General features: G+C 34.6%; 1 protein-coding gene across 18 annotated transcripts in view; it reads left to right on the forward strand.

Moving 5' to 3' along the window:
* Positions 1 to 13,322, forward strand: part of LMO7 (LIM domain 7) — a 262,077-nt gene that overhangs the window by 238,463 nt on the left and 10,292 nt on the right. For all 18 annotated transcript variants that reach the window (XM_069066814.1, XM_069066823.1, XM_069066813.1 and 15 more), the window contains 6 exons: positions 1,660 to 1,752; positions 2,226 to 2,698; positions 5,188 to 5,253; positions 7,281 to 7,330; positions 9,403 to 9,616; positions 11,323 to 11,613. In XM_069066814.1, coding sequence (XP_068922915.1) covers positions 1,660 to 1,752; positions 2,226 to 2,698; positions 5,188 to 5,253; positions 7,281 to 7,330; positions 9,403 to 9,616; positions 11,323 to 11,613 — 1,187 coding nt within the window. The remainder of the gene's footprint in view (positions 1 to 1,659; positions 1,753 to 2,225; positions 2,699 to 5,187; positions 5,254 to 7,280; positions 7,331 to 9,402; positions 9,617 to 11,322; positions 11,614 to 13,322) is intronic.

Here is a 13,322-nt window from a genome sequence, read left to right on the forward strand (position 1 = left end):
AGGGGAGGGGGTTACATCTGGAAAATGGTTCAAAAACAAAAGATACCAATGAAAATGAAAGAGGATGAAAGAAAATCTTATTAAATCCAAAAGGTAGTAACATAATTGAAAAATTTTCAGTTGAGTTTGGTTCTAAATGAAGGAATGAATCAATTATTAATCATTTATACTGTGTTTACTTTGTATTAAGTGCCAGGGACACAACAACAAAAAAGGAAAAACAGTCCCTTCTCTCAAGGAGTTTTCATTATAATGGAGGAAACAAAATGTGAATAAATAGATACATCTTAAATTAATAAAGTAGTTTGAATAAAACCTTAGAGGGGAAAGTTATAACAGCTGAGGGATGAGGAGGAAACCAGGAAAGTGGCATCAGGACTGACTCCTGAAAGAAGCCATAGATGGCATCATGGAAACAAGCATTGTGAAAAAATTGAAGACCGCTAATGGAATGTGGTGTGTGAGATGGCTAGTAAAGGAAATTTTAAAATAGGACGGTATGGTATGGTATAATATGGTATAGTAGAGTATGGTATAACAAGATTATATCATACCTGGAGAGAAGGAAAATTTAAGAAGAATGAAAATGTAGGAAGAGACCATGTTGTGAAGAGGATTAAATGTGAAATAAAAGACTCTATAGTTGATCCTGTGAGTAGCAGAGTGCCATTAGGGTTTATTGAATAGGGGAGATGCTAGAGGTCACTTTGGCAGTCATGTTGAAAATGGAATAGAATGGGGATGGACTTGAGGCAGGGAAACCAATAAGGAGGCTATTCTGTAGTTTAAGAGAAAGGGAATGAAGGCATGAATTATGGTGGTGACCGTGAATGGAGAGAAAGGGACATATATGAAAGGTCCTTTGGAGTAGAGATGACAACATTTGGTAACTGATTGGTTACATGAGGTGAGTGAAAGTGAGGATCCAAGGATGACAATAAGGTTTAAACCTGGTGGGAGAATGCTGGTGCCCCCAAAGTAATGGTGAAATTCAGAAAAGGACAGAATTTGGGGGAAAAGAAAATGAGTTATGTTTTAATTGAATTGAGTTTGAAATGTGGATCATCCTGTACAAGATGTTCAGAAAGCAGATGGTGATATGAAGATGGAACTCAGTAGAAATACTAGGATTAAGTGGAGAGATATGGAAATATATCGGCATAGATATAGTCATTGAATGTGCATTGAATTCCATATCTCAAAGAGAGATACCTTTGTTATGTTGAGAGGGTTTTAGGCAGTCTAGCTTTTTTGGTTGTATTATGTGATGTTTTCCATTATATATTCAGAAAAGATCAGGTCACTTACCTTTAAAAAACAAAACAAGTCTGACTTATATTTAAATTTTTCTTGATCTTCCATTGTCCATGAAATGCTAATTTTCTTTATTATATCCTGTTTGACAAAGTTCTCCAGTTATTTTTAAGTAGATAATTTTTTAATGAATTTAAAGCAGAGTAATAATGAAAGGTGTAAACAAACAAACCTCAATAGTATTTCATTGTCTATTTTAATGAAACCCAGGAAATTTGATATCTCTGGGTTAATGTGTGATAGGGTAAATTTAAAAAAGAATTCTCTACCAAATGAAACTACTAATTTAAGAAAAAAAGCATCTTTTTTTTTTTTTTACAATTAACATTCTGCCTTTCATGACAGGAAAAGTATCAACGTGAACAGGAAAAACTGAGGGAAGAGTGGCAGAGGGCTCAGCAAGAGGCCGAGAAAGAGAACTCAAAGTACTTAGATGAGGTAGCGTTGGCATACGCCTTTCCCTTTTCTGTCTCTTCATTTCACTGATGCAATGGAGTTTAGGAAAAGAAATCCTCTATTTGGCTAGTTTCTCAAAAAAGCTTGCCTGTGTAGTTACTTTCAAAGACAGACTTTGATATGCAGCCAATATTCTGCTTAATAGTTAAGCTTTTCTTCTTCTAACTCCTTTGTAAGTATAGTAATAAAATAGCAGAAAGGTCTACATCTTTTAAAAAGTTACTTTGAAAGAATCTAAAATTAGCCATCTTCTCTCTTTATTAGAGCTGAACTATCCATGTGTTTTTGTATGTCAGTATTTTTCTTTTGATGTTTTTTTTTAGAAGTAGTTACCAGCTCAGGGATAGTATGAATACCATCTAAAATAAATGCTAACAATTGTACTTGTTCCATGTATATTGACACACACACATATGCATGTCTCTCTCTTTGCTTATTTTCCCCCTTTTATATAGGAACAGATGGTATTAAACTCAAATAGCGTTTCTCTCACCTCGCGTGAGCCTGCTCTTGCCAACTGGGAAACAAATTGGAGAGAAGAGATTTATCCTTCAGACAGGGAAAAAAACAGAACAGAGGAGGAAGAAAGACTCCGTCATGAAGAACAAAAAAGGAAATTAGAAGAACAGCTTCTGCTTGAGAAAGAGAGAAAAATAAAGGAACTGGAAGAAGAAGCGGAACAAAAACGGCGGGGAGAGCTAGAGGAACAGAGGCGGCGGGCAGAGCTAGAAGAACAGAGGCGGCGGGCAGAGCTAGAGGAACAGAGGCGGCGGGCAGAGCTAGAGGAACAGAGGCGGCGGGCAAAGCTAGAGGAACAGAGGCGGCGGGCAGAGATAGAGGAACAGAGGCGGTGGGCAGAGATAGAGGAGCAGAAGCGGTGGGCAGAGAAAGAGAAAGAAACTTCAGTGCAGATATATCAGTATAAAAGGTTGGTGCCATTGCCAAAGTGCACTTGTATTTTTTCTACTCGTCTGAATCAGACATATCTATTGTTAGCTTATGGTTGCAATTATAGGCCTGTTTATAGTCTGTAACACATAATTTGAAAATGACTTGTTTTGACTCAAGCACACAGCTGCCCCAGGATTCTATCAAGAGCGAGGACACCATCTCATTTATTTATGCTTTTGGACGAGGTTCTGTCTGAGGACCCTCACATCTCTTCTCTGTCTGAGTTTTCTCCCTTGGCAAACTCATCTGCAGCTTCAAACATCACCTCTGTGATGGGACTTATTCACAAATAGGAATCTCTAGTCTGAACTTCTCTTCTGAGCTCCAGACCTCTATTTTGATATAGAATATAAAAATATCTCCATTTGAATTTCCCATTTTCACCTTAAACTCAACATTTCCACTGCCAAATGCCTTGTTATCAACTTTTTTGTTTTTAAATTTATTTTTGTTTTTAACATTCAATAAAAAAAATTGATTCCAAATTCTTTCCCTCCCTCCAGCTCCTCCCGCACTCATTAGAAGGCAAGTAATTGTGATATCAATTTAGTTACCAAGTGTCGAGTACCTACTTTGTGCCAGACACATCAGGTACCTACTTTGTGCTAGGTACTAGGGATACAAAAATAATAAATGATACAATATCTATTTGCAAGGGTCTTGCATTCTAATGGAGAAGAAAATAATTATGTATAAAAATACATACAACAGAAATATAAATTTAAAAAATATACATATATATGTATATTTGTTAAAATAAGGTAATTTGGCAGACACTAGCAGTTAGGGGAATCAGGAGGAGCTTAATGAAGAAGTTGGCACCTAAGTTTTGTCTTAAAAGAAAAGCAAGACTCTCTGAGGCTGAGGTAATAAGGGAGTGCATTCCAGGTGTGTGGAACAGCTATTGCTAAAGCACCAGACAGGAGGGAGAATGTCATGCATGAAGAACCGAGACAAGGTCAGTTTGGCTGGATCTTGGAGTGTGATTTGGGTCAGTAATGTCTAGTGAGGCTGGAATGGTAAGTTGGGGCCAGGATGAAGAGGGCTTTATAAACAAAACAGAGGGATTTCTATTTTATTGTAGAGGCAATAGGCAACTATCATTATCTTCTCTGTTCCTCCCCTAACCAAGTATTTTCTACTTTCGAACTTCCCTATTTTTATTAAAACTTTTTTTCCCTAGCTTTGTTTGCCCTTTCTCCCCTCTAACCTGCACATTTGTGCAGTCTTTAAGTCTCATTGATTCTCTCCCCCAAATCTGTCATACCTATTTCCTCCTCATTCCTGCCACTATGATACTTTACCTTCTCTGCTTCTTATCTGAACTCATTCTAGTAACCTCATTTGTTGAATGTACAGTTCTTTCAGGAAATCAGACAGAATTTATTTTTAAGCATAAATATTTGTGTTTTTGACTCATGCTTTTTAAAAAATATATTTTGAATTGATCAGACTAGGTGACACAGTGTTGGACCTGGGGTAAGGAAGTCCTAATTACAAATCCTGCTCCAAACACTTACTGGCTACATATATCCAGTGAAACTGGAAAGATAATTGGGACCAGAGGGCTTTGTAAACAAAACAGATGAATTTATATTTTATTGTAGAGGCAATAGGAAAACCTGGGCAAGTGACCTAACTTTTGCCTGCCTCAATTTCCTCATTTGTAAAATGGAGATAATAGCAGGTAGCTTTGTTATGAAGATCAAATGAGATAATGTTTGTAAAGTACTTTACAAGCCTTAAAATGCTACACAAATGTTAGTCATTCTCATTCTGATATTTTCATGTTCTATGATTGTATAAATGACTCAAGTTTCCATAGATTTCTTCTCCCTGAGTAGCTCTAAGCTTTACAGGATTAATTCTCAGTCCTCACCAAAAAAATAATGAGAGAGTACTTGAAACAGGGACATGTGATTTAGAGTTGGAAGGGACCTTGGAAATCATTTAGTCCAACCTTGTTATATTACAGGTGAAGAAACTGTGGCCCAGAAAAGTCAAGTGACTTTTCCATAGGTCATGAGGATAGTCAGCAGGAAAACCAGGATTTCAACCCTGACTTGTGGATTGTGCTGGTTAAATTACAAAGTAGTATATCTTAATTCTCTCTTATATGGGAAAGAATCCTATTTGAATTTTTACCTCCAGCATTTCCAAAAGAAAGTCTAAAAAACACACATAAAAGCTGCTTGAAAGTTCTTGCTGATAACCTCAGTTTAGAGCTTATCTAACCTGGAATCATAAAGGTGCTACTGAAAGATTCAGAATTGAGCTTTTAAAAATACTTTTGGTATATTTATGGTTGAAACACTTTATTCTTTGTACTAGAACTGTTTTTTTTCTCTCTCAGTAGCCACTGTGAATATTATATTTTTGTAGGATTAATTTTATCTTGCAAATGTAGAAAAATATCTTTTAACCTTAATATTTTAGATTTTAAAAAATTCCTTTTCCATCTTTTAGGCCTGTTGATCCCTTTGAAGTATCAAAGCAAGGAGATGAATCAACAAATCTGCTTCCTAGTGACAGGTTTGTAAAACACTGAATTACTGCCAAGAGGATAATAATTTGGCTTTAATTGATCTCTCAAGGAGGAGCCCAGACTTTTTGGAATCATAGTTTCAGCTCCTTGCAGAATTAACTCAGCCCTTCATCCTTTGTGAGATAAATGGAATGCCTGGCAGTCTGCTTAACTTTTGGAGCAAGAAGTGTGGTGTGAGAAATATGTGGGGTTTATCTAAAAATAGGAGTCCTACATGGGCATCAGAGAAGGGAACTATGGCATCTATTTAGGACAGTTTGGCTTGAAACCCCAACTCAAATTTTGGGAGATGGGGAAAGAATTCTAGACATGTAGGAAGCTATTTCTTAAAAATTTCTCTCTGAAACATTTGATTAACTTAAAATAGTGCTTATGAATTTTTTTCCTCCAAATTAAGCCAGTTAGGTCTATTATAGTCTCTAGACTTATGTTTCAGTGAACCCTTCACAGCTGTTATCTTCAGTGGGGTTTGAATCTGCTTCTACCTTAAGTTTTCTTTGCCTTTGATGAAAACTAGTAGCAAAAACTTCACTCATACTGATAATTTGTTGCATGATTGAATATGATACAAAGCTCACCATAAAGAAAAGAGAGAATTGAGTAGGGGGACATTGATCTTGGAACTATGAAAAAAGTATTAATTGTGTCATCCTTTTTGTAATCATCTCCTGTACTATACATACATTTACACACACATATATTTATATACATGAATGCATTTACATGCATATGTTTATATTCATATACATACATAGACACAGAAACCATTTATATACATATTTGTATGTATAAATATATTTATGTATGTATGTGCATATATTTGTATTTCTACATATCTTATGTATTTATATATATTATATATATAATCTACATATCATATGTATTTCTACATATATATCTACATATATAGGTTGGCAAAAGGAACATTGCCTTTCTCAAGGAATTGATTTATTTATAGAAGTCTGTCTCAGGTAACTTAGTATCTTAGGGAAAACTAATTAGTATGCCAAGGCAGTAACCTTGGTAGCATTGGGAATCACAATGCAGTCAGTGTCTTATCTCTAGGCAGTAATGATACATCTTGCTATAGAGATCTTAATGAGTTTTGCCATGTTTCTGGTAATGAAATTATTATTTTTAAGGTGAGTAAATATTAATAACTTTTGGCCACAAATAATAGGCAGCCTTTTTAATTTATTTAGTGTCTAAAACAAGTTAGACCTAGTTTTCTGACCTGTCTATTCAAGTAGATGAACTTACTAACCTATATAGTGACATTCTCTCCAAGTTTTCATAATGACGGAAATATTAAACTTTCATCCTTCAAATGTGATAAATAGCAGATTTTCTTCATTGACCTTAAATCTGAAGTTGCTTGATCTTGCTGCTTATACTTGGAATGGCAGAACAAATCATGTCTGGGTTTGTATTCACAGGCTACACTCTTTTGGACAGTTAGTTTCTTTAAGATAAGACATTGATTCTTTGGGGCCCTCAGATGCCGTTTATAAATGGCATATGCTCTTCTGTCCTGATGCAGTTGATATAACTTATTTCAAGAATATTGATGAGATATTGGGATATAATCCCTTTGTGGGAATCTTAAGAAAATTTCTTTATATAAGCTTCATGAGTTTGAGTAATGGAAAGTCTTTCCCATTTTAAGGAGATAATGGATGAGCAAAAATAACCTAAAAAATATTGTGCTAACCACTGTAGATCTCTAGAGGAAGTGCCTAGATGAATTTGGTTTCATCATTATCATGTAGAAGTTCTCTGTATTGAGAGTTTTTAAAAACTATTCTCTACTAGTTCAAATATCACACATAGGAGATTCAGTTCTGTAAAATTACAGTAACTTGTCATTTGGAAAAAGGAAAAAAGATACATGGTTTAGAATGTTGTATCTTTAGTTTTAGAAATTTAAGCATGAATAGATCTCTCTTTTAAACATAAATGCATATTTATATTAAAACTGCTTCTCAGATTTAATACATTGGGTTTTATATTTTAGGAATAAATCAAGGTCTACTACTGAATTGGATCACCCTACAAGTAGAAATGGTAAGTTTAAAAGAAAATTTCTTAAAAATTTAATTGCTTTATGGTATCAAACATCATGACTAAGGCCATTTCTAAAGTCGAGTCAAAGTACACAAGTATGGTTTCTGTTTTTTGATTCATTAGCTTAAATTTTTTTTTAAATGTCTCTATTTCTCTATATTTTTTCTCCTCCTCTGTGAGGCCTACCATGGTGATATGTTTTTTATTTATACACACACACACACACACACACATATACATTGTGGTCAAGTCTGTAATGGAAGATACTTTTATTGAATTTAGAGAGGGTGTTACATGCTAAAATTTTTATTCAACTAAAAAAGAAGTTATTTTACTTACCTTTGCCAAATCCATTGAACATTAAACATAGAAGAATATAAACAGAATAGTTCTCCCAGAACTGTTTGTATTTGAACCCCACTGAAAAAGGAGAATAACAAAAATAATAGTAACATAACAGTAGAAATCTATCTTTATGTGTATATATTTATTTTACAAACACACACATACATGCTCACATTTGTATAACATTTTATTGTTCAAAAAAGATTTATTTATGTCACCCCATTGAATCAAGTAGCACAAAAACTGTCCCCATTTTACAACATTAACAGCTTCTCTAAGTAAGTGAACTATTTCCCCAGGCATCTGACTTTGTCACCTAATTTTTTCAGTTTTGTTACAATGCTTCTTTTTTTTTTTTTGATGTATCCAATTTCTGCTAGCAGTAAGGTGATTTTCAAATGGAAATTTTTTTTACATCTGTTAAAATTTATATTATATGTATTGCTTTGCACAAATATAAAAATAGGATTCTGTAAGCAATTATTTGGTATATTTCATGTTGTTTGCAAGAAGATGAACTAAGAACTAAATTGGAGAAAAACTATAAAGAAAACAAAACAGAAGCTGGAGATGGAAAGGAGAAAAATTCTTAGTGAAACTTTCTGAGAATAATAAAAGTGAGAATATAGTTTGAAGGTGTTTATATCATTCATTTTAAATCTTTATAATCCAACCTAATAAACTCTAACTTATGAGAAACATTGATGAGCCTATTGTAATTAATATATCTAATAACAAAGCTATATATAAATGGTTTCATCTCTGAAATAAGGGAACCTGAAACATTTATTAGTGAATAATTAGATTCCTGTCCTACTATCTAGGCTCTCATCGAATGGACAAACCACTGTGCTATCAGTAAATATTTTAATTCCTATAGCTTGGTCAGGCTTGGTTGTTGAATTTGACTCACTTTAGGAACTCACACAGAGTGGTGTAGACTTGATTTGGATATGCTTAGTATTTGCCTTATCTCATAGCCAGATTCAAAACTTCTTTGAGGGTTGGGACTACACATATGGTCCAAGGCACAACACAGTGCATTGGGTGTATTAGACACTTGGTGATCTTTTTAGAGTCAGGATAGTATGATAAAAAGGGCACAGAATTCAGTCCAAGCCTCCAACTTCATGTTCTGACTTGTTAACTTTGTGACCTCTAGGAAGTCACACAATTTCTTTATCTTTAATATCAGATACTATATTTGAATTACCAAGCTCTTGAAGTTATTTTGACAAAAGTTGTTTTTAAAATATTAAATGCCCTACATTTTTACTAGCCGTGTGATCTTGGGTAAGTCACTTAACCCCAATTGCCCTCCAAAAAAAAAGCCCCTCCCGCCCCCAAATGCCCTACATTTGTGAATGATCTCTAGTCTTTTTTTATTGTTGGTTGGCACAGGAATTATCACCTGGCAAAAGACTATTTTATTTTGCACAAAAGAACTTAAGAGAGGCCAAAATCAAAATGGTGTGGTTTACTATCTCTTTGGCAATTGCATTCATTTCCTTTCTTGTATGTCCCACATAGTATCACTTTCTGTTGAATTGGATACTACAGTAATAAAAGAAATTTAGTCTCTTTCCTCTAGCATCATATGCCAGAACTGATGTTAAAACATGCAAATTACCTCACATTTGGCACCTTGAATTTTATGCTTTTTATCTTCACCCCTGACTGGAATTTTATTTTCTGTTTCTGATGTTCTTGATGTCTTTTCAATCTAGGGAGCAGCAAATATTTGGAACGGATTGGGAATGTGGGCTATTCTCAGAAAGGTTCTCGAAAAGAGCAGGTCACGTCAGAAGCTGAGATGGAGAGACAGCAGATCCTTCAGGAAATGAGGAAGAAGACCTCCCTCCACAATGATAACAGCTGGATCAGACAGCGGAGTTCCAGTGTCACCAAGGAGCCCATCTGTCTGCCTGGCATCATGAGAAGGTGAGAGCTGTGCTGATACTCTTAAACTCTTTACTTTTACTTTTCATCTAGGAAAAATTTAACTTCCATGTCTCTTGGCTGTTTAGGAGCTCAGTAATCACTTGCCTTTGTTTCTTGTTCCATTTTTGCAATTCCATGGGCAAAGTTAGGTGGCCCAGTGGAGAGAGCACTGAACCTAGAGTCAAGATAGCAGTTCCTATCTGGCCTCATCCACTTACTTAGTTGTGTGATCCTGGGCAAATTGCTTACTCTGTCATAGTTTCCTCATCTTTAAAATGAGCTGTAGAAGGAAATGGCAAAGCACTCTTCCTCTCCTCCTCTTCTTCCTCCTTCTCTTCCTTTTTCTTTCTTCCCCCTCCAAATGATAATCATGGTGACTGGGAACACTTAGAACATGCACTTGCAGAATTCTGCTTTTCTATAGAACCTAAAATGACTTTTTTCTTTATGTTCCGTTGCATTTGGTTCATCATTTCTTTGTTTTTTAGTAATAAGTTAGCAATTAATTTGTAAACTTCACTTTTATGGTGGTTACATGGTATGAATATATATTTTTATATGTTTATATATAATATATATTAAAATATATTAAAAAAACCTTAATGAAAGCAATTATGTCAGAATGTTAATTTAGTTTTAGATATTAAAGCTTTGAGTCTGCTTGAATGTCCTAGATATTTTATTTTAGGTTTTTGATGACTGTTTTAACAATCCAGGTTTAGAATTAATATTGTTTATAGAAGAATATGAATATAGAAAAATCTCTCTATAATTTAGAACTGTGTATCAGAGTTATGTATGATCTATACTTTTGTAAATTAAATCAGGGTTATTATTATATATAATATATTACTATATATATTATATCATATAATATAAAATATATTATTATTAAATGAAGCCTGTAGCAAATTGTCCTGTTATATGAACATCTTCATTCTTCTGATTTGTAAGTTTGGGATTTTTGTATATTGAGTTTTCCTAGTATAGCATGTTGGCAAAGATATTCAAATACCTACGTGGAATAATAAAATAAATTTTAATTTAAATTAAATAAATTTAATTTAATAAATTTAAAATAAATAAATTCAAATAAAATACTTTTATTGAAGAACTATAGATTGTTTTCTTCCATGTTTCCTAACGTTAATCTAATCCTTTTTACTTGGTACTCTGGTACAAAGGAATCAATTATGACCAAAATGAAGGTTCATTAAAACTAGTTGATTAAAATTTTTCTTATCTTTTTAGCATGAAGATAAAAATAAATTTTACTTGTATTGTGTGGAGTAGGTGAGGCTATGGATAAAGTGTCAGAGTTGGAGCAGGAAGATTCCTCTTCCTGAGTTCAAATCCAGCCTCAGAAACTTACTAGCAAGTAAGACTGGACAAGTCACTTCACCCTATTTGCCTTAGTTCCCTCATCTGTAAAATGAGCTGGAGAAGGAAATAGCAAACTACTCTACTGTCTTTGCCAAGAAACACCAAATTGGATCATGGAGAATCAGACATGACTGAACTAAACTGTGAATGTGTACTCAAATGTGCAACACCCAGTAAAATTAGTAACATTTTATTACTTATTTATTAATTATTATACAAATTAAAATAAAATTTTCATGGCTTGTAGTGACTTTTGAAACTGTCACTTCACTGATACATTAAGTGTGTTGGGATATAGTAGGTTTCTCTCGTTTGCATTTCAGAGGTGAATCTCTAGATAATCTGGACTCCCCCAGATCAAATTCTTGGAGACATGCCCCTTGGATGAATCAGTCCACAGGGTTTCACGCTTCTTCATCTGTGCAAGACTTCAGTCGTCCACCTCCTCAGATTGTGTCCACATCCAGCCGGGCTTACATGCGAAATCCCCCTTCTGGTTTGGTATCTTCTTCTGTTGGCTCTGTACGAACGGGACCTTTGTCTTCAGCACCTTCCCCAGCACCTCGAACACAATCCCCCTCTGCTCCTCAGTCAGGGATACAACAACGAAACAGGTATGTTGCACAAATGTTTCTAGTAGCCATTATTGTCCTTCTGTTGCAATAAAGAAAAACTTTTTAAACAATTTTTTTAATGGTAACACATTCTTATCCACAATTTCCATTGGGAAAAGAGATAAAGTAACCTCTCTTGCAATATATTAAATTTTTTTTTTTAGTTTTTTCCTAGTATCCAACTGTCATCAATGGTTGGGTCTTAATTCTTTCCAGAAGACACTTATGGTATTTATAGGTTTCCTATGAAACCACTATAGAAATTTTAAACCTCTAGCTTATTGCTCATGTCTCTCTTGCTGATGTTTGTGGCTAATATATCACTAATAGTCCAGAAGGGTGAGTCATAAAAACCTGCAGAAGCTCATGAATATATTTCCACTTTATGGGCAAAATCTGTTTTAAAATAGCATATTTTTTTTGAAGTAGACTTATTATTTGAGATCATTTTTAGAGGAGAGGATATGAGAACAATAATGAATTATAACTATGTGCAGACAGAGCTTACATTTAGAGTTTTTCTTTTACTTTTAAAGAATGATTAACTTTTTGCTTTTTCAAGTTTGCTGACATCTTGTTCCTTTTACATAAATCAACACCTGTATACTATATGTTTCTAGAATTGAAAATTAGTTGTGCTATTATAAATCTACAACTTGACTTATGATATCTAATGATACCAAGAAAGACCATGGCTCATAGAGAAGCAAAAATGTAGGAGAATAAAAACTTTTTATAATAACTTGCATCATGAGAAGGATACATTCTAGTGACTGTCTTTGGCTGAAACTTAAGTAGCTAGGAGTTGAAATTCTATCTGAGGCACAGTGTTGCCTTCTAGGATGTCAGATAAGAGTAGTTAGAATAAGGTAAATCATTAAACACCAACTAAAACAATAGTACATATACCGAAAAATATATAATATATATTCTGAGAGTCTGGGACAGAAGGAAGGGAGGAATAGAATTAGATGAAGGTTATCAGGACTAGAAGGGTTGACCTGACTTATTCTTATGTAAAAAAGGAAGTTAAAGGGACCTGCCCCTAAACATGACATCAGGATGGTAGGGGTTCTAGATTTTAAAAAACATCTGTGATGAAAATGCATTGATATTTCTACTCTCTAGGTTTTTCTGGGCCTAGGTCTCCAGCATTTATTCATAGTGACTGTAAATTAGAAGTCATAGAGAATAATCTTTACAAAGCTGGCTTTGGAACCAGGAGGTACTAGATTCAAGTCTGCCTCGACACATATTGACTGTGTGAGCCTGGATAATTCACCTATCCTCTCAGTGCCCTGGGTAATTCTTTTAAGATGATAAATTGCCAGGCATAATGGTGAATTCCCTTCTGCTTGGGGAAACCAAGGGTGGCCGGCAGCTTTAGTTCTGAACTGCAGCAGGGATAAAGTCCATGAGATGTCCACTCTAAGTATAGCACCAATATTGGAAACCTCTAGGAGCAGAGGGTCACTAAGCTACCGAAGAAAGGGTGAACAATATCAGATCAGAAAAATGGGGTGGGCTAAGCTTCCTGCTTATTACTTACTATGTGTATTCATCACTATTGGGATCAGAACTGTGATTGGCCACTGAACTTCTAGCCTGGGCGAGATAGGGATATCCGGTCTCTAAGACAACGACAAAAAGAGAACCATACATTACAGAAGAGACGCCATCCTGCGCTTGAGGAAAGAAGGTCTTTGCCA

The sequence above is a fragment of the Petaurus breviceps genome, unplaced genomic scaffold (genome assembly GCF_028583685.1).
Source record: "Petaurus breviceps papuanus isolate PSGF00001 unplaced genomic scaffold, PetGlider_PUasm1.0 90730, whole genome shotgun sequence".
NCBI classification, from domain to species: Eukaryota; Metazoa; Chordata; class Mammalia; order Diprotodontia; family Petauridae; genus Petaurus; species Petaurus breviceps.